At 37.1% G+C, this 22820-nt stretch overlaps 1 protein-coding gene across 1 annotated transcript; it reads right to left on the minus strand.

Annotated features, from left to right (window-relative positions):
* Positions 1–11399: 11399 nt before the first annotated feature.
* LOC109238385 lies at positions 11400–15621 on the minus strand. Its single transcript, XM_019404826.1, has 7 exons — positions 15174–15621; positions 14260–14406; positions 13990–14124; positions 13041–13160; positions 12832–12918; positions 12021–12469; positions 11400–11690 (listed from the first exon to the last, which is right to left on the minus strand). Coding segments are annotated over exons 1-7 (1323 nt in total). The 5' UTR covers positions 15558–15621; the 3' UTR covers positions 11400–11689.
* Positions 15622–22820: the final 7199 nt, after the last annotated feature.

Consider the following 22820-nt stretch of genomic DNA (forward strand, 5'->3'; position numbering starts at 1 on the left):
AAGGAGAAGGAAGAAGATCTAAGTTGGGTTTTTGATTGAAAACCTAAATCACTTCATTTCTTGGAGAGAAAAAAAGAACTAAAATGGGTGTTTTTCTTGTGAAAACTTAATAGATCAAAAATAGGTTTTTGATTTTCTTTTTAAAAAGAATCATTTTAGAAAATGTGAGAGAGAGAGAGAGAGAGAGAGAGAGAGAGAGAGAGAGAGAGAGAGAGAGAGAGAGAGAGAGAGAGAGAGAGAGAGAGAGAGAGAGAGAGAGAGAGAGAGAGAGAGAGAGAGANGGGGGGGGGGGGGGGGGGGTGCATGGTAGTTGAGGTTGGTTAATTTGGAGAAGCTTAGGGAAGAGAATATTAATGGAGAAAAAGAGAGAAGAGAAATAATAGGAAGATGAAGAATGGAAGTCAAATATGGAGGAGAGTAGGGAAATTTAAATACGCAAAGATATCTAATTTCATGGAAGTTGTAAAAGTCTTTTTTAGTTCTTTATTTTGTTTTTACATGTTGAATTATTTGAAGTGAGAACTCATTATTTTCACTGGTTTTAGTACTTCAAAACAATAGAATATATTAAATAATAAGTCCTTGACTTCATCTTTGTCGTTCTAATGCAAGCAAAGACTTCATAATTTCTATGAAGTCAATAGCAGATATTAAGGTTCCAAATGCTAATAAAAGGGAACATTAGGCTTAAAAAAATTCTAATTTATACTATTATCTTAGTCATTTAAATCATTTCTCTTGAAATTTTATTTTAATAAAAATTTAAAATTGTAGAACTTTCACTTTTGAAAAGTTTAAAAAAAAAAAAATCATTTTTCAGATCTTGCAGAATAGTAAACTTACTATTTCTAAAAAAGTTTTCGAGAAACTTGGAACAGTCGTATTTTATCATTTTTGTGGAAATTTCAACTTTCAAGAAAAATAATTCTATTAGGTGCAAGTTGGTTTACAAAAATGCCAATTATGAGGGAAGAATATAATATACTAATAAATTTAAAGACAGAGGGATATGTTCCCAAAACCTTTATGCCTACGATGAGGGAAGAATATACTAACTGAATAATTCAATTGTCTTATTAAAAAAAAAAAAAACTTAGAATTTTGAATAGTGATTTTCTTTTAACTATTCTTGAATAGTGATTAGTTCTGCACGTTTGAGTTTCGAGGTGAAGCTTATGAATATATGGAGATTAAGAAATGAGATTTTTTCTTTCATATACCATATATAAAACCTTATTACCAAAAATGTTCATAGTTTCTAATTTACCCGTCCTGTCCACATTTTTTCTACAGNCAACGAGACAGGTTGGTAGTCCTGAGCTTGTAGAGGTTAGACATATATTATCTGTGGGTTTTCTGGTTGTGGGGGGAATGGTGGTAGATTCTCCATAACTAGAGCTCTGTGTTGTCTTAGAAGTTGTATGAGCTTGTGTCTTCTTCTTAGGGTTGATGGAATTCTTGGCATTTTGCATTGAGGGTAGTATACTTAAGGAGCCTGAAACAAGCGTGGGGATGGGGCTATTGGAAGTGTGAGAGGGATTGGGTGATAGGTTAATGATTAGGGCTTCCAATTGCATGGCTTTTGGTGAAGATTAGACTTGGTTTTGACTGAAATTCAGATTGAAACTCGAAGAAGAAGAAGAAGAAGAAGAAGAAGAAGACATATTGCAGAAATTGTAGAAAAATTGTAGATAAATTGTAGACTGTTTTCAACAACACCCAATCAAAACGAATAATGATTTTTGAAAATCCAAATTTGAATTCAAAGCTTCAAAGCTTTTTAATGGCAGTCAATGGTGGAATTGCTGCTCTCTTGTCTCTTTGAAGGTTTGTTCTTCTTCATTGAGAAAATTTGAAGCTGAAGGTAAATGTGTGTATGAACTTTGAAGATTTGACTTCAATTTTGATGAACTTTGTTGTTCTTCATTGATGAACTTCAACTGGAGTAAAATGGGAAACTAACTTTGTTGAAGGGTTTCTTCAATTTTCTGTGAATTTAGAGGGAGAATTTGGTTTCAGAAGATGGAAAATGGTAAAAAGAACGTGGGTATGGGTAAAACGTGGGTGGGACTGAGGAGTTAGGAGAGAGAAACGTGCATATTTCTTTAATTAAGGAGTAAAAAATGTACAATTAATTATACCCTTAATTAATTATGGTATAGAATTGGTAATTTGGTATACTAAGTGTAATTAAGCCAAACCTTAAACATTGAGGGTAATAAGGTTTCCTATGTGGCAAAGGAATGTAAAAATCTCTTAAGAAAAATCTCAACGACCCTCGACTTTATCTTTTTTTCTTATTTTCATAATTTTATTGATGTCCGATATCTGCATTGGAGTATCGATTAATTCGAATTCAAGTAAGACCTATTAATGTGGAAGCGCTCTCTACCATAAGTAGTATGCAGTAATGAATACTAATTGTCTATGTTGATATAATATGTTGGTGAAACCATGAAAATTGAGTTTATACCTAAAAATTATAAAGAAATGTTTTAGGATAGAGCGCGGACATCTCGTCCTCTTTTAAAAAGATTCTATTTCATTACTGTCAAATTTATTGATGGTCGATATTAGGGGTGTACATAGGTCGGGTTGGTGCGGGTTTTTCAATTACCAAACCAAATCAATGGTGTCGGGTTTTTAAATTTATAAACCAAACCAAACCAATAATGTCGGGGTTTTCAATCTCGATTTTTCTCGAATTTTTCGATTTTTTTCGGGTTTTCGGATTTTTTCCCGGTAAAGTCTTACTAGCACAAAATATGTAACTCATGCTCCAAATATTTATTTTAGTCCTAGTAGGATACAACTATATAATGTATTTTCTAAGAAAATGAAATAATAATATGTGTTGAGTCATAACATTGTACTCAAATATTGTCACGACCCCAACCCCGGTCGTGATGGCGCCCAACACACTGCTAGGCAAGCCCGACCATTTAGACAACCTTAATCAATTAATCACAGTGCATGAATAAATTAACATAGCTGAATTACTAAGTCAAATGCTGAAATCGTGAAATAGATTCAAACATAAGGAAAACCCAAAATATAAAATGACTACACAACCCGTAGAATCCGGTGTCACAAGTATGAGCCTCTAATACATGAGTATCAACCTACTATATATCGTCCTCTAGAAATGCGGAAACAAAATAAATAAGATAGAAGGAAGATCAGGATTGCGAACGTCAAATGCAGCTACCTTGAAACTCCCAAATGTGATGTTAGGCAGAGAAGTCCTCACTCAGCCTCAGTAGTACCTGGATCTGCACGCAAGGTGCAGGGAGTAATGTGACCCAGTGAGTAATAAACATAAATAAAGACTGAGAATAAGAAATCCTGAATAGGCACAAAGTAATTCTATAAATACAGCAACTTGAACCCAGTAGCATAAAATCAATAAATCAGTGAACACAATTATAGAAATATCACAACAGGTAGATAAGTAAATGACAATCAAAATATGCAATGCAACACATAGACCGGTACTCTCCAGTACCCGCTGCGGCGTGCAGCCCGCTCCATTTATTTATCATCGACGGCGCTCACTGGGGGTGGGGGCCCCTTACGGCCCAAGCGCAATAATAAGCCATATCGTGGCATCAATTAGGCCCTCAGCCTCATATCAATATCAATATCATACCGCTGCGGCGTGCAGCCCGATCCCCTACTCAGTCCAAAATCACATAAGCCTCTCGGGCACAATAATATAGAAATATTCAGCCCAAACTTCATTTAAAAATATTAATTAAGTTTCTAGTTTGAGAAAAAGGTGGCTGAATTTGCAAAATAGTATTAATTTCTAAAACTGAGTTCAATAGTATGTAAAAATGGTAAGAAACCAGTAATAGTAATCCCTGAAGGATTCAATCAGTTGGCACGAAGCCCAAATAGAGCAATCAGCTCAACTTATAATGATAATAAATAAATTTCAGTCAAATACGCAGTATATTCATCTACCAGGACGGACCAAGTCACAATCCCCAACGGTGCTCTACCCCACGCTCGCTACCCGGCGTGCAAGTCACCTCAAGTATAGCACTACGATGTGCAAACACGGGATTTTACATCTATTACTCACCTCAAGCCGGCCAAAATCCTAGCTCGCTATGCCCTTGCCTTTCGAATCGACCTCCTCGTGCGTCGAATCTGATCAAAACCACAACGAATGCGTCACAATATGCCAATGAAACAACACCCGAGCGAAAACAATCAAAAAATAGCTGAAATGTCGAAATTAGCAAAACCCGAGCCCCGGTCCCACTTCTCGTAAATCAGAAAATTTAACATCAACGGATTCCTTATCTCGCCACGAGTCTATACATATAAAGAACACCAAAATCGGAGTCCAAATGACCCCTCAAATCCCCATTTTAACTCTCTTAAGTTTCAAGCCCTAATCACCATTTTTGCCTATTAATTCCTTGAGTTTTCAGCTCTAATCTATGTATTTACACCATAAAATCGTGTTTTAGACTCAGAAATCCTTACCTCAAAGAAGTCCCTTGATTTCTCTCTTCCAACTCGCCTAAATTCTCCAAGTCCGAAGTGAAAATTATGAAACCCTTTGAAATTTTGCGAAGGAGAAATTAAATATCACTGACCAGTTATTTCCGCATCTGCGGCCCTTAGCCGCATCTGCGACTTCCGCTTTTGCGGTTCAAAAGTCGCTTCTGCGGTGACAAGACCGCTTCTGCGGTGACAAGACCGCTTCTGCGGCTCCCGCATCTGCGATTCCATTTTCGCATTTGCGGTTTCCCCTTAGATCTCCTAAATCCGCATCTGCGGTCACTTTGTCGCATCTGCGACTCTGCATATACGGTCGCCCTATGCGCACCTGCGATCCCTGCCGCTTCTGCGGCTCGCTCCTCACTTCTGCGGTACCGCTTCTGCGGTCCCACTTCCGCAGAAGCGAAAATACCAGAAGCAGCAGTGATTTTTGATCCTTACAAGTCCAAAACTTCCCGTTAACCATCCGAAATCACCCTGAGGCCCCCGGGACCTCAACCAAAAGCATCAACGCATCCTAATACATCATTCAAACTTGCTCCAATCATCAGATCACCTCAAACAACACCAAAACCACCAAATTACATCGGATTCAAGCCTAAGTTCTTCTAAAACTTCCGAAACACGCATTCGATCAAAAACCCAACCAAAACACCTCCGAATGAGCTGAAATTTTGCACACACATCCCAAATCACCTAACGAAGCTATTGCAACTCTCGGAATTCCATTCCGACCCTCGGATCAAAATCTCACCTATCAATCGGAATTCGCCAAAATGCTAACTTCGCCAATTCAAGCCTAATTCTACACGGGACCTCCAAAATTACTTTCGATCACACTCCCAAGTAACAAATCATTCCCCGAAGCTAACCAAATCGTCGGAATCCACATTCGAGCCCTCTAACTCATAGGTCAACATCCGGTTGACTTTTCCAAAACAAGCCTTCCTTAAAGAGACTAAGTGTCTCATTTTCTTTCAAAAATCAACCCAATTCAACTCGTTCACACAAGACACTGATAATGAAGCATAACGAAGCAGGGAAATGGGGGAAACGGAGCGGTTCTCATGAGACGACGGGTCGGGTCGTCACATCCTCCCCAACTTAAACAAACGCTCGTCCTCGAGCGTACCCAGAGTTGTCCTAGAAGCCAACCAATAGCTGAATGACCTTACCAAGCATATACCCGGGGGTGATCCCACGTCACCCTATCTCGCATAGGTCCGATAACATAACATAGCTGAAATTTCACAATCCATCTAGTCCATAAACCATAGAACCACATTGCACTTTCCGAAATCATACACAAGATCAGAACCTCACATCTATACTCAGAATAAGCCCGAACCAGCTGTAATAACCCATACCTGCAACCTCAGGTGCAATCATATGATATACTACATAACCCAAACACTCGAAATGATAACTTCTATTCACAGCAGTTGCCCACAACACCCGAATACCGGTAGAAAACCTCTTATCAACTAAGGTCTTATTCCAACACTTTCATATACTGCCAATGATAAATGAAACACGCAATAAACCGTAACCATTTCTCAGATCAACCATTCATGAAGCCACTTCCCTTTTGACTAATACCACAGCAGATTCCGAGCCGAACCTCGATATTATCCTTCCAACAAGCTGAAATCAAATCCGTTCGTATTCATTAGTGACCCCAACGATCACCTCGAATCCAACACACCACTCTGGTGATATGACACCTCAATACAGGCCTAAGCCACAACTTGCATAATACGCGCACCAACAAGAAACGGTCTGAACATACTCAAATCATGAAAAATGACTCAAACGAAAGTGAACCTCAAGCTCATCAGTACCATCACAACACAAGGCTGAGAGCCCGTCTCACATCATAGAAATAGAACACCTGAATCTACCCCGAAAGGTCATATCTCCACGTGGCCTCGCTACAATGCGCGATCCTATCCAAACACTGTTACACATGAAACACCTCAAGTCACTATGCTCAAAATCGACAGCCACGCACAATTTGATGTCTGGAACCAAAGCAATTCATTACACCCACGGTGAAACAAACAACATATGCCACGCGACCCGATAGGTCATAACCAATACTCCATTTACCGAGCAACACCCAATTACTCTTCCCGCTCGACTCTCACTATGAATCCCCAATAGAACCGCACTACATGTGCCCATAACCAACAAATCATAACGTCTCACAACACTGAAAAGCAACTCATAGCTCTCCTCAGATCACTAACAAGCTCAATAACCATCGAATCAACCTATCCCTCAACAATACAATTCGGGGCCAACCAAGCCAACTCAAGCTAAACACGTATCCACATCGGCCTAGCAACGAACTCATTACCAAGAAAGCCTGAAGCTGCTCCTTCCACTACTATAACTCCTGCCGGAGCCGTACGATACGGTGCCCCGCACCAAATCAATATCGAAATCCACAACCTCGCCCGGCGACATGCTCGGCCACAAGAAACGCATCCGAAAAGTCCCTTAACACCGGAATGGAACCAATGGTAGGAACCTCTGCACTGACATCCATCACGAAGGCCCAATTAAGAAAAGCAATCCTTCCCAGCCGTCCGCTGGGTCTTTGAAATATAAACCACTCTGCAAGAACATAATCCAATGCACCTCGCCACTCAACCCGTGGCATTTCCGGCATAGCCCGCAGCGCAATAGTTCAGCATCACCTAACACTAAGACAACCAGTCTGAATTTCAACATCATATCCAAAATCTAGCATACCAGCAAATAAAGATCCACTCGAGCCTCCAAATCCCGATTGCCGCTAAATGGTGCCGAATACACACGATCCACAACCATGACATAGCCTGTACATGAGAACTCCCAGTCTCCAACTCCATATAGCACACGAATCATACCTGATCCCAATTTTTGCCGTCCGAACGCATACCACACCTTAAATACCCCATCACTCCACGATAGATACTTTAAAATTTCCTGTGCCACCAAGCAAACCCGAATACCACCAGTTGATCCAACAAGAAAATGCTGCAATACTACCGAAGTATCATCAGTTTAATCACATTACCCTTTTTCTGAGACATATACTCTCGTCAAATCGCTTCCAATTAGCAGCACCATTTCCTTGATTATCTGAGGCTAGCCGTTGCCTAAGAGTTTTATGAACTTCTTTTCAGAACTGAATTGAAACCTCGTACAGGCAAATCTCGATCCTCCACAACATACCGCATATACCATACCATCCAAGGATAGCAGGAAAACTTTTATCTCCCTTCCGAGCCACAGACATCTACGCACTCAACTAGTCAAGAACTTCCATTGATCCCATCTAGAAGAAAAATCATTACACATTCCATGTCTCTCATATTCGTAGAAAATGCACCTCTTCAACCATGGTAGAAATCAACAAGAACTCTCTCAATTCCGTTTGCATAAATTAAACTGCCAGGACGGAATCCTTCTAACTCGACCAAGCTAAGCAAGCCATCAAAACCCAAGAGAATTGCTACAAAATTCTTGTAAGGGCTCATTACCTCGAACACATACGAAGAATTAATCATATCCTTACCATACCGATTCGGTCTACTATCAAGCTATTCCATATATCTAATTTCCCTTCTGATTCATCATCAACTTGATATTCCCCCTTGCTGTAGCACCACAGTTCCTCAACCCAGGCTCACTACACGAGACCCAAGCACAAGACCACACTGTCTAAGACCCATAAGCCACTGAATCCTCTCTCAAATATTCCCAGAAATACCACATTCCAAAATACTTTACTCTGAAGAACTTCCTGCGAATCTAAATCTGTTACCTTTACTTTCCAGATACTGATACATAGAATCCCATAATTAACATAAAATACCACAAGTCTTGACCTTTTCCAATGAAAACACAGTCTCTAACCACATACACAACCTTAAGGCACCTGATTGTTACATGTAGAATCTTGAACACATTAAAATCATTCTCGAGAGTCATTTACTTCTTATTCAAACTGCAATTCACCTGATCAAACGAACATAACCACCCGTGCCTCATTAGCACTCTGACACCGCAGGATATGACCTCATCCCAATACAAACAAACATCTTCCTGCTCCATGCACCGAGCATTCTTTACCAACAACAACTTAAGACATCCTGTGATTCTCACATATCTACGAGGCACCATATAACCTTTGTCAAAATTTTGCTTCACTCGTGCCATCCTCGGCTCAATTTCCGCAACCAGAACTGATTCGCCAGCATGCCTCAAACCGGAACCAACATAGCACATAACCGTACAATTAGCTAATCAATAGCAAACTCCCCAACTTGGCTTGAAGCCATATATCAAAACACTCCCAACAACTCATAACGCACATACTCCATTGCTGCCTTAATACCATAGTGAGATTAAACTCAATCCTTCATAAGCTTGTGGAAACACAAATCATCTAGAATTTTTTTTTTAACTCTTCTGCAAATCTTGCATTCACTCACACAACAGTTAAGCCCACTCTCTAGGCGATCCAATTTAGATGTCAACACATTTTCTTCACTTGTAAATGAGATCTTCTAATAGATAACATAAGGATCACACAACTTTAGAACACTCCGCAGGAGATGACCCACCTGCTTTGCCTCCAACTACCATTTCTGTATACCTTCCACCGTCCTAAACTGTAGGCAGTCGCTTAGTCTTCCTGAGTCTGAACTCATACCGCAACATAAAATTTTTACTTCACTCTCAACTGGAAACATGAAAAGATTCTTCACGCGCCCATAACTCAGGCTATACCTCGAATCACAATGGAATTCAAACACCTAATAGTTCTTCTATCATCCAGTAGGCCGTCCTCATCACCTCCAAGTCACATAGATGCACCTTGCAGCACTAACATACTCACCACGTAGCTAACCAGCCGTCACTCGCACTAATAGGGGCAATGCCGAACGTATAAGTTCGAAACACTTGCTCACACAATCAGCACCTCGGTGCTCAAGCCATAGGAAAAGATCCGGCCTCAAGTCCTCCAGACTGGCCCAACATAAACTCACAGAGATTACATCTCGCCCCTCGATCGGGGAATCACAAGCCATCAAGGCACATTTGATACTGAGCGCTCATGCGCGCGTACGAACATGTGGAAGGAATTTCAAGAGTTTCTTTTCAAGCTGAATCAAGGACGCACGATAAGAATTCAAGAATGTGAAGTTTTCCTAAATGTTCTGCAGCCTCTCGAGGATAAGTACAGACGTCTCCGTACCGATCCACGAGACTCTACTAAACCGGCTCATGACTCGCGAGACCAAGTAACCTAGGCTCTGATACCATTTTCTAAGAAAATGAAATAATAATATGTGTTGAGTCATAACATTGTACTCAAATATTCAATAACATAGATAATAAAATCGCACAAAGAAAATATTACTAATTAATACACCATAATAAAAATTAACATAATTTATAAATACTATATAGGTCGTGCTAAACTAAGTACAACTAATAAGTACTATTAGTTACACAACTAAGCATAAAAAAGAAGATAAACTAGGTTATACATTTTCATTATAATCAATGCAAAACTAAAAATAGATATCCAACACTATTGTCATTGCTAGTGTTGAATTGAAATTCCTTTATTAGCATTAGTATTGACTTACTATCTTTATGGGCTATAAAATTTATTGGACCATTCAAGAATGTTAAGTCCAAAATTTAAATAATACTTTTAAAGATAAAATCGTGAACTAGTTTAAGAAATATTTATAAATTATATTAAAATAAATATTTATATTATAAAATATTTTTTAAATTGTATAAATGTAATGTCGGGTTGGTTTAGTTTCGGTTTGACTTTTTTTTAGTTAAAACCAAATCAAACCAATCATGGTCGGGTTTTTTCTTCCAACACCAAACCAAATCAAACCAAACCACAATCGGGTTTTTTTTCTCGGTTTGACTCGGATTATCGTGTTGGTGCGGTTTATCGGTTTTCTTTGTACACCCCTAGTCGATTTAACATTTTTGACTTATTGCTCCGATACAATGACTTGACAATATCGTATGAAAGAAAAAAAATACTCTAGGCTAATTTTCAATCTAAATATTCATAACACAAGGAGGAACAATTCCTATCAATATGTATAGTCTGCTACACTATATAGAAAAACTATTGGATAATAAAATTTATGAAAACAGGAAATACCTAATATGTAAACTTCTTGGTAAGTAATTTAATTGGCACTTAGTACAGTGCTAGACAATATAATGTATTTAAAAATTCTCATAGGTATATGTGTTCCCATCAAATGACAAGGTTTTCTTTTATTTAATTAAAGTTTCGAGGTCAGCAAAAAGATGTAGCCAATTTTCCAACTTACAACAAACAATTTATTTTTGGACTATGGTAAAGATTTTTTAACTGACGTGCGCGATTAAATAATAGTATGCCAAAAATGATAATATTAAAAAAATTATACACTGAATAATAGTATTTGACACGCGTGAATACTACTAATTCACGTATTTTTATTCCTTATCATGTTCCGTGTAAATAACAGGTAATTTACTCAGTTTAATACCGGAAACTAAATATTGAATTAATTATGCAGAGTTTAATAGCAGAAATTAAACGTGTATTAGTTATGCAAAAATTAAATTGGTAATGCAGAGTTTTATGTTGAAAACCAAATGCTGTATGTTTAAAACTCTGCATTCACGTATTTTTATTCCTTATCATGTTCCGTGTAAATAACAGGTAATTTACTCAGTTTAATACCGGAAACTAAATATTGAATTAATTATGCAGAGTTTAATAGCAGAAATTAAACGTGTATTAATTATGCAAAAATTAAATTAGTAATGCAGAGTTTTATGTTGAAAACCAAATGCTGTATAAAGACTTGGGACGAAGGAAAATGCATCTCATAGCAGATTTGTGAGATTGTCCTGAAACAACCATTGAGACAGTATTACCAGTTTAACTAAATATAAGACTAGTTACATCACTTTTTGTCTAAATTCATGTACTCTTACTATTACTACCTACATATATAATGCTGTCAAGTTGACATCTTCGTCGAAGGAAACAATGGGTTGCAGAAGCAGCCATAGAGTTTGATGAAGCTGCATTGAAGCGCTTTCAGGTCCACATACGAGGAGCTGTCAAATGCTCGTTCTTCAATAGCCTGAAGAATGGAATCAAAAGTTAACCACAATAAAAGGCTAATGTTAGGTGTTCTGTGTTTAAACTGTGCTGCTGTGCGTCTATGTTCGTTACATACTAACGTATATTTCTAGCTACACAGGTTTCTGTGCTCACTCCTTCAAGATTTTTATGAACTTATGGTGAAGAGAGATATTCAATGTAATGGAACAAACAGACAACGATACAAGATTTTCTTCTGTTATCATTCAGTAAAGCTTTTGGTAATGTTATATTCACTGGAATGTAAACCAAACATTTGAAAGTAAATTTAGTAAGTGTAGTCTCTTGAGTAAGAAAGAGAAATACTTACTAAAGCCATCGTTTTTCTGTAACAGCATGCTTCGACTTAGCAACAGGGGGTCGCCTCCTTCTAGATTCTGCGCTAACAGATGATACCTGCTTTGGTTTCAGCTTGGAGACTGAATCCTGTGTCTGATTCAATGATTTCTCCTTCAGTGGGCTTACTGGTCGTGACTTTGGATGTCTATCTGTTGGTTTCACCAATAAAGGTAGGCTTTCTACCTGCTGCTCTTTCTGGTTTTCCCTTAAAGCACTCTCACACTGCTTAACGAGGATGTCTTGATTTTTAGCAGTAAGAACTTGAGCCATTCTCCTTGGGGAGCTATCTGAATCTGAAGACGAAGGGCTAGTAGTACTGTCCATGTCATAAACAATGTTATCTGTCAATGGAGGAAGCTGCACCTTCTTTGAGCTTGTTGAAGAGAAAGATGGTCTTCTAAGTCTTGTTAGATTCACGACCTGTTAAAAGCCAAATTTCCATCACAATGCATGAAATTTGATACTAAGTCGACGCCATATATAGTTCAAGCTTTGCTTTGACCTAATGAGTCATGTTACTAGACTAAGTAGAAATAACATTTAGTTGGAAACATAAGGTTTGGACATTTTGTTTCACGCAACTTTGCTCAAGCAAATATACTGTTAGGCATTTGCTTCCATAGTCTATCACTGTGGATTTACAAAAAATAGTTCTTTAAATCTTGGGAACAAACAGTTACTACTATTTTGTATAATAGCTTGACGACATTTTGCTGCAACAATTTAAATTACATATACGGAACATCACAGAAATGCTAGCATCTGTTAAGAGGCATCATTACCTTCTGCTCTAAGATCAAAATATCTTTCTTGAGCTTAGTTATAATTGTATTCTTTCTGCGTATGATATCTTCCAGCTCTCCTATCCTCTGTTAGACCAAACCAATAGAACAAAATTATAACTAATAATAAAGGTGGGTATTACCACTTTTTGTGTAAAAAGAACACCACAGGTTTCTTCTTTAAGATTATAAAAAGAACAATACTGTACCTTTGCACCAAAAGCTTCTGATGACTGAAGAAAAGTGGATAACTCCTTGATGGCGGCATCTTTCTCTTCACATTCCTTTCGGAGATTATGAAAATCTTGTTCAACTGCTAAAGTATTCAGCTGAAAGGAATAACATACGTTGCAAATTAGACCACAATGCTCAGGGAAATATTTCGTGTTTCTCTAAACAAGTTCAATGCTTAACTTTTTAAGGTAAAATCTCTCAGAACCTATTTGTTGAAACACCACAATTCGTGCATAAGTCAATCGATTAATAATGCATTATAGCAATTTAGGCCTTTTCAATGTGGTAGCAGCAAATACCATCAAAACATAAAAGCAAAAAACAACATAAATAATATTTGATGGAGGGTATTAGATACCAAGAACTTACTCTTGAGTTTTCACGCTCAATATTGAACGATTAAACAAGAGCAACAAATACGTTCCCATATCATGTTCCTCAAGAAACAGTGCTATAAATTCAATGTCTCATATCAGTAAAGATCTAAAAGAAAGATTTAAAATGGCATCTAAATGGTGGTTACATCAGTGATTAGCTTTTAACTTTGACTTCTAGGAGGGAAGTGGGAACAAGGAACAAACTAACTAACGAATTAATTTTGGAACTACAGCTTGCAAATTTTGTCCGCTACATTAACTAAACTGCAAGCTTCCAACACTTAAAAATCTATCTGCACTAAGAAGCTGTCTCTAAGTTTTTGTGCACATAAACTACTGAAATGTCAATATATCCAAACTCATGAAGTGCATACTTATCCCTTTACAAACATCTTTTCTTTCCCCCTTGGAAAGCTTGCTCATCTAATTTCTTGAACATGAGAATGCATAGAGAAAAATTGTGGACTTGGGGTCACTGTTGGAAAACAAAAGGAGAACTCTAACATTAGTCAAAGTTTTGGAAGTTGAATTTAGATGTTGTGTTTACCTGAGTGTCTACAGAGGAAGTGACGCTACCAGCCCAATCGGACAAATCAGACATACGGCGTTCTTCTTGTTCAGCCTGATTTGCTGCTGGAGGCGTTTCATACTTAAACACCTCCGCACCCTTCATCATATTCCTCTGAGTAAGATAATAAATTAGTAAGCAGGGGATTCAAGTTCCATAGGAGTACCAAAGACTAAATTATCTAAAAGAGAGAATTGACTTTCAGTGACATAATACAAGGGCCTAAATGAGAATGTCAGGATAGTATACCTCATAAGAATTGTTGAACTGATTCATGTGTTGCTCACAAAGAAAACACCCATTTGTATCAAGTGCAATTTCTGGCTGATCCTTGAAATAGTTAACTTGTTCACATAAAGTATCTAGCTTTTGTTGCATGCCTAATAGCACTTGATCCTGGACAAAAATCATAATAGAAGAAGATATTGAGAACCTGAAAGAGACTAAAGCTCATGCAAATACAGTTATTGACATAAGGAAAAACAAAACATATATATCACAGATACGTTTCTCGTTTAAAACATCACAACTTTCAAAAATGCAAATTCATTTAAATATAAAATAGGATGAGACATTTTGTCCTATGAAACAAAAATTTCAACTATTACATAATATAAGTCAATTCACACCTTAAACTCCATATCCAATTAAAACAACATGATGTAATCTTCAACAAAAGGAGCATTTTGTTTCACTAAACAACTTACAATTTTTAAATTAATTTTTAGGAAGCAAAACAAAAACAATAAAATTGATAGAAACAAAAGCCTAACTAGAATAATTTTTAGGAAGCAAAACAAGAAGAAAAAAAAATTTTAATAGACAAAAACAATAAAATTGGTCAAATAAAAGCCTAACTCAAAAGGAAATGGGGGGAAAATAGGAATTTTCACAGTAGAAATGTTTAAATAAAATTCGAAAAGAAAAAGAAATGCTTAAATAAAACCCAAAACCCCTATTAAATACCTAATCAAAATGCTAAAAATTCCACAAACCAAATCAAATCAAATTATTAATTAAGTACTCCAAGTCGTAATGTAACTGCAGCATTAAAAAATTAACACTATCAACAATAAATTGAACTAAATTAAACTTATATTTTGCGCAATTAAAGAAGTACACAAACAAAAAACCCATTTTTACCAAAAATAACAAAACTTTACCCTAAGTTCAACAGATTTCTTCAGCCGTAAAATCTCCTTATTCCTCTTGGAATTCGCCGCAGCAACAGCAACAACAGCAACAATAAGAATCCTATGAATAGGACTAAACAGTTCCCATACGACAGCTTCTTTAGCATTCAACCCGCCGCCGATTTTTTTAGCTGAGCTGGATTCCTCAGCACCGACAAGCCGTCCTTGTAAAGACACCCAAGCGAGTTGTCTTTTCGCTTTTATTGGTTGGTTTGGTTGAGAATAACAGCTCGAAAGCCGCCGAGGTGACGGCGGAACTGACGGCGTGAATGGTGATAACGACACTAAATTCGGCGGTTGAGTGAAAAAAGCCGATGCTGGTATAAAATCTTCTTCTGTGGGTGATGACTCCATTGGAGGCGAATATACAGGAAGAAGAAGGGGGCGTGATTGAAGCTGATAGTGTATTTTTTTTTAAATGTATATATTTTTGTTTTTTTGAATAGTATATATATTTGGGAGGGAATAATAGGAAAGTGTTGTTTAAACGATTGGGGAGTGGTACACGTGGCAGTTGTAGTGCCAAGCTGGATAGCCGTTGGGGATTTTGAATTTCTTTTTTGAATTTTGAAATTTTTGGCATTTTGTTAAAGTTTTTTTGTGGGTTGATATTTTAAGAAGGAAATTAATTTTAAGCAATATAGGGATAAAATTGGGATTTTTTTTTAAGTTTCTCGTTTGGTATTAACGGACACGTGAGAGCCCAGCCGGAGAGGAATGCATGGTTCCCTGGCGCTTCATGGGACGGACGTTCGCAGTCCTATTCACTACTCCCTTTGAGATTTGATTAATTTATATTCGTGTCGAAAAATCACACCTTAGAGTAAAAAAAAACTTAATATGAAGGCTTGAACTCGAGATTTTTAGTTTAGGAGGTGGGCTACTTACTCCACCATAATTTTTAGTGATATGGAATTAGGATTGAAGTACTACTTATGGTAAAAAAGATTCAGACTAGTAAAAATCTTAGATTTAAAAGGCTGTTAGGAAAGATAAATTAAAAATATATGGTGCAAAATGGTATAGGACTGATATTGGCAAGAACTTGGGGGCATTTTTATATATACCCACTTTTAGGGCCACTAATGAAATTATACCCATATTGTACAAAATTTTACAAAGTATACCCGCTCAGATCTGAAGTAGTTCAATCTCTTCAATATAACTTCAGAAATCAAATATGAAGTTATTGTATCTTTTAAATGCAATTTTAGAAATTTCAATCTTAAGTAGTTCAATCCATTCAATGCAACTTCATAAATTAAATCTGAAGTTCTTCTATCTTTCAAATACAACTTCATAAATTCGAATCTTGAGTAGTTCAATCTATTGAATGCAACTTCAGATTTCGAATCTTAAGTTCTGAAACATAAACTTGTTTTTCGAATTTCAACAATCCAATATACGAGTCAATGCTCAAATCTACTCCAAATAAGCTAAAATTTGAAACATAACTTACAAATATCTTAAAGAAAAAATCTCAATCATCAAATTGTTAAAATAACAAAAAATTTAACAAACTCATTTTGCAACTAAGAAGAAGAAGAAACTCTAAGCACAAAGAAGAAGAAAACAACAGTAAAGAAGAAAAGAAAAGTGTATATATCTGAAGTTATTCAAAAATTGGGTATCAGTTAAACTTTTTTTAAAACGTAGATTGATGATAGGCTATAATTACGTATTTTAGTCGCTTATTACACTCAAATTTACTGCACTTTAGTTGAGTTTGCGTTTTAATCGTTAGTGTTTTGCACTAATTGTGTGTTTTATGCCTTGTAGGAGTGATTCCGAGCTATATAGATGTTATGGAATGAATTCAAGTGATTTGGAGCTTTCTGAGTAAAAGCCCAAGGAATTAAGCCGGGATCATATTCGGGGATCAACAGATGATAGAGCAACAAAACGAAGAATCGAGTAGGCATATTGCGCACTGTCTAGTAAAATGCACATAACTTTTTTCTCAGAAATCCATTTGGGCACCACAATATATGGTTGGAAAGCTAACTCAAAGGGCTACAACTTTCATGTTTTACGTTTTTCCAAATACCAAAGGAAACAGGGTGAAAAGCGCGGTCGAAACCGCGACCACGGACCTGAGGCGGGCTGAGGCAGTATACTTGCCAAATACCGCGTTCGTATCGCGGTTGACCACGACCGCGGCGTCCAGACCTGAAAAAATTATCCTTTTTCGCGTAGGAGAAGGTATAATAGTTTGGGCCCGACCCTACTTGGTATATATATATATATATGGAAAAAGATATTTTGAGGGGAGGAGATCAATTTTTGACACAGATTCGACCTAAGGAGGCTGAGACACAATAGGAGCAACGCGGATAATTCTTCTACGAGTTTTTCCTTCCTCTTTCTATTTTTCATTGTTGGTTATGACTTTTAGTATTGTAGTTTTATATACTATTATGAATAGCTAATTTGTTATCTAGGGTTTTGATGGAACCTCTTGGAAGATGAATTCTTGTTATGTTTTAATACAATTTAACCTTTGAACTTGTCTATTTGTTCAAATACGTGCTTATTTCAGTTGATTGAATGACCATCAATTGACTGTGTCTATTTAGTGTGTACTGCTTGAGAGAGAGTACATATTTAGGTAGTTGTTGAACAACATCACTCCTAATGTATGTGAGAAATCAATACATTGGGTTTAAAGGTAGGTTTAGAAATAACAAAGCCTTGACGTGGTCCTAGTGAGCAGTTAGATGAAGCAACTAGCATAGTTCGAGAGAATATGTCTATTAAATTGTTGTAGTTGCTCGAGAGAGAATTACGGCACCTAAAGTGCTCACGATCGGTAGAGAATACATCGGTGAAATTGTAGAGAACATAGCTGTAAGGATTCCGACAATTGGGAAAATCATAACTCTAGACCTCCTTAATTTAGTCTCCAACCCTTTGTCTCGTTAGTTGATAATTTTACCGCTTTGTATTGCTAGTTAATTAGTTAGAAATATAAATCTCAATCTTTATAATTTAGAAAATTGTTCAAACTTGTCTTCTTAGTGATATTAAACAGATATAGCTAAGCCTTAGTTCTCTGTGGAATTCGACTCCGGACTTTTAGACCGATCATATTTGCAGCGACCGCTTATCCTTTTTAGGACTAGAGTTGGGCGTGATCAAATTTTGGCGCCGTTGCCGGGGAACTAACGGTGTAGTTGCAGGTGTACATATTAGCTAGGTTTCAAGTTTGAACTTTTATTTTTATTTTTTGTATTTGATTTTTTGTTTTTTTTGTTTTTTTTACTTATTAATTTGAGAAACATGGCATCTTGGAATTATGAGAGTTTTGATGTTGGTAATTCTACTTTTGATCCTTCTTATGCGTTTAGTGGAGGAAACCACCCTGGGAAAAATTATCAAAATATTTCCGAGAGCGAGTTATGTGCACCAACTCAATCTTAAGTGTGGAATGTGTGCAATATGTGTGGTGGTCAAGATGGTTACTTTCATGGTTGTGCTTATATTTCTTATCTTCCCCCAACCCCTTACTATGATGGTTCTACCTTTTCTTGTGAAGTTAACAGGAACAAAGAACCTGGGGATGCAAACCTGAAGGAGATCAAGGATATGTTAAAGTGCCTTCTGAAACAAAATAATGAAAAACAATTGCAGATAGAAAGGCAAGAGGCAACTATTCGCAAGTTGGAGGCTCAATTGAGTCAAATGGTTGGAGCTTTTAATGCTCAACAATCCAATATTGAGGATAGTAGCCAAGAAGGGCATGAATTTGAGGTGTTAATTCAGGAGGTCAGAGTAGAACATCAACAACCTAGCCAACTCCAATTTGAGGATGTCAATGTTGAAGAAGTGAGACTAGAGCCAGCCAAGGACTTTGAGGATATAAATTTTGTTGACTCTAGTATCATTGATGTTGAGGATGTTGAAAGTCCTGAAGTTCATGTGTTTGAGCGCATTGGTCCACACTCCAAGCATTTTTCCACATTATGTTTGGATGTTGATATGGAAATAGAGTCATCCGAACCAATTGAAGAGTCAAGGAATGAGGAACAAGGTGCATATATTCTGGAATTCTTCTTGCCAGAAAGTCAGGATTACATACCTCATACAAAGGCCAAGGAGTGCAGAATACTACATTATTTCCTTGGGCCAGTTAGATTCGTTCCACCGCCCCATGACCATAATCATAAGCTTGAATCAAAACTTGGGGTTCAATTCATAAGCTCGAGGTGGAGGCAAAAAATGATTCACGTCGTGCCGCGACGTTAAATCAAGCGCTTGTTGGGAGGCAACCCAGCTTTACTGCTTTTTTTTTTTAATTGTATTATTTTTTTAGTGTCAATTTTTGATTTTCTAGGAGCATGGAAGCAAAGCTATTGGAAGGATGCAACAGCGAAGCAGATGGTTGGAACTAAGTGTGAGGTACCCGCACGAAGGACCAGGACTGGGAGAAGTCTGAGTACCCCGTGAGATGCTAGTGCTTCGGCCTTTGGCCTACCAGGGAGTTTCTTTTACCCTTTTGTATGTATGGGTGTGCATTGGGGACAATGCACAATTTTAAGTGTGGGGTGAGGAGATTGTTTGGGTGACTTTCTATGCTATTTTAGTTGTGTTAGTTTAATTAAAATTTTTTTTTTAAATAGAAAAGATTGGATTTTTCCCGACGATGGATCTATTAGACAATTTTCTTGAGGGATTTAAGTCTAAAGAAAAAAATAAAATAAAAAGATTTTCTTTGTAGGTAGTGTAATAATTCTCCATTGGTTTTTCTTTGTGCCACGGTTCTTTTCCAAGGGTTTTGTTTGAACCGGGTGTAGTTAGTTTTTTTTTTTGGGGAGTAGGAGCCATTGTGTTGTGTTTTGAATTGAAGCAATATCTCTTGACTTTGTTATGCCTTGAGAATAGTGAGTACTTTGGTTGTGACGCTTAGGCTCATTTTTTGACTCTTGTATAAGTACCTTAAATTTTATGATCTTAAATTTGCTTAACTACTTTGACTAGAGTGTCTTGATGAAACTAATCCTGAATGAGTTATGTGCCATGTGTGTGTAAGGATTTGTTATATTCTGTGCATTGCATTTGATGCCTAGAACTTGCCCTGTGTGTTTGCAAAGCGGAATAGTAGTTTTGTTCAGTCTTGGAAGTGATATAGGCGTTTCTTTGTTGAGCCAGATATGTATATTTTACCCACCTAATTGTTATGTATCGTAGTTAACCCCTTTGAGCCTGTAATCTTGTTTCTTTGGCAACCACATTACAAGCCTTACCCATTTGTTTGAATTAATCATCTATTTGAACCTTTTAACCTCTCATGAGCACTTGAATTATTATGAACTGTGTAAAAGTTAAAGTGTGGGGTGGTTGGTTTGGCTTTTGAGTGGAACTAATGAAATAAGGAGAAAGGTGCATTGTTTTGAAAAAAGTAAGAGCCACTTGAATTGGAAAAAAAAAGAAAAAAATAGTTGGATTGTTGTGAAAAAAAAATTCCTCGATAAGTGGTGGCTTTTGATGTAAGTGTGCTTAAAGAAGAATGGGGTAATATACATTGATGTGAAGGTGGAGTTTTGGTTTGACATAAGTATTGGGTTTGAATGTTAAAGTATATGTATTAAAGTGCTTAGGGAGGTGTAGTCACTCTTATATCTTGTATCCTACCCGTCCCGTAGCCTACATTACAACCAAATAAAGTCCTAATTGATCCTAGATTGAATGAGCTCGATTAGTGGAGTAGTACACTACGGGCAAGCTTATGGTGCATCTTTTGTGGCATATGAATGTTATTTCTGAGAGTGAGTGAATTCTTTCTATCTTGAGTTCCTCAGTATTCTTAAATTTTATTGTGTGGAACTACTCTCTTTTGTTGTGTGAGGGCACTTGATTCATGAAGGAAAGTTAATGTCGGTGACCTCTATGTTAGAGTAAGTAGGTGAGTTGTGAATAATGCGTGGTACTTGTAGTCAAATCTTGAGGTGAAGATGTTACGCTTTTGTGCTTAGTCTATTTTAAATACTCTTGGTGTGATGAGTTAGGAGAATTGTTCAAAAAGGTCGTGTCTATAACAAAGTGTAGTTTGATTGCTCGAGGACGAGCAATGGTTTAAGTGTGGGGTGTTGATGATAGGATATAATTACGTATTTTAGTCGCTTATTACACTCAAATTTACTGCATTTTAGTTGAGTTTGCGTTTTAATCGTTAGTGTTTTGCACTAATATGTGTTTTATGCCTTGTAGGAGTGATTCCGAGCTATATAGATGTTATGGAATGAATTCACGTAATTTGGAGATTTGAAGTCTGAGTAAAAGCCCAAGGAATTAAGCCGGGATCGTATTCGGGGATCAACAGATGATAGAGCAACAAAACGAAGAATCGAGTAGGCATATTGCGCACTGTCTAGTAAAATACACATAACGTTTTACTCAGAACTCCATTTGGACTCCACAATATAGGGTTGGAAAGCTAACTCAAAGGGCTACAACTTTCATGTTTTACGCTTTTCCAAATTCCAAACGGAACAGGGTGAAAAATGCGTTCGAAACCGCAACTGCGGACCTGAGGCGGGCTGAGGCAGTATACTTGCCAAATACCGCGTTCGTACCGCGGTTGACCGCAACCGCGGCGTCCAGACCTGAAAAAATTGTCCTTTTTCGCGTAGGAGAAGGTATAATAGTTTGGGACCGACCCTACTTGGTATATATATATATATATATGGAAAAACGGTATTTTGAGGGGAGGAGACCAATTTTTGACACAGATTCGACCTAAAGAGGCAGAGACACAATAGGAGCAAGGCGGAGAATTCTTCTACGAGTTTTTCCTTCCTCTTCCTATTTTTCATTGTTGGTTATGACTTTTAGTATTGTAATTTTACATACTATTATGAATAGCTAATTTATTATCTAGGGTTTTGATGGAACCTCTTGGAGGATGAATTCTTGTTATGTTTTAATACAATTTAACCTTTGAACTTGTCTATTTGTTCAACTACGTGCTTATTTCAGTTGATTGAATGGCCATCAATTGACTGTGCCTATTTAGTGTGTACTGCTTGAGAGAGAGTACATATTTAGGTAGTTGTTGAACAACGTCACTCCTAACGTATGTGAGAAATCAATACATTGAGTTTAAAGGTAGGTTTAGAAATAACAAAGCCTTGACGTGGTCATAGTGAGCAGTTAGATGAAGCAACTAGCATAGTTCGAGAGAATATGTCTAGTAAATTGTTGTAGTTGCTCGAGAGAGAATTACGACACCTAAAGTGCTCACGATCAGTAGAGAATACATCGGTGAAATTGTAGAGAACATAGCTGTAAGGATTCCGACAATTGGGAAAATCATAACTCTAGACCTCCTTAATTTAGTCTCCAACCCTTTGTCTCGTTAGTTGATAATTTTACCGCTTTGTAGTATTTGCTAGTTAATTAGTTAGAAATATAAATCTCAATCTTTATAATTTAGAAAATTGTTCAAACTTGTCTTCTTAGTGATATTAAACAGATATAGCTAAGCCTTAGTTCTCTGTGGGATTCGACCTCGGACTTTTAGACCGGATTATATTTGCAGCGACCGCTTATCCTTTTTAGGACTAGAGTTGGGCGTGATCATAGATACAAACTTTTTTAAAACCTATAGCAAAGGTTAAC

The sequence above is a fragment of the Nicotiana attenuata genome, unplaced genomic scaffold (genome assembly GCF_001879085.1).
Source record: "Nicotiana attenuata strain UT unplaced genomic scaffold, NIATTr2, whole genome shotgun sequence".
Lineage (NCBI taxonomy): Eukaryota > Viridiplantae > Streptophyta > Magnoliopsida > Solanales > Solanaceae > Nicotiana > Nicotiana attenuata.

What these genes read in the sequence shown, in the direction of transcription:
- LOC109238385 (XM_019404826.1), bottom strand. Translation starts at nt 15,557, where the DNA reads ATGGAGTCATCACCCACAGAAGAAGATTTTATACCAGCATCGGCTTTT. An exon ending in AGAAATCTGTTGAACTTAGG is followed by an intron (nt 14,407 to 15,173) that starts GTAAAGTTTTGT and finishes ATTTTTGTCCAG; the next exon opens with GATCAAGTGCTATTAGGCAT. An exon ending in TTTTGATCTTAGAGCAGAAG is followed by an intron (nt 12,470 to 12,831) that starts GTAATGATGCCT and finishes GGCTTTTAACAG; the next exon opens with GTCGTGAATCTAACAAGACT.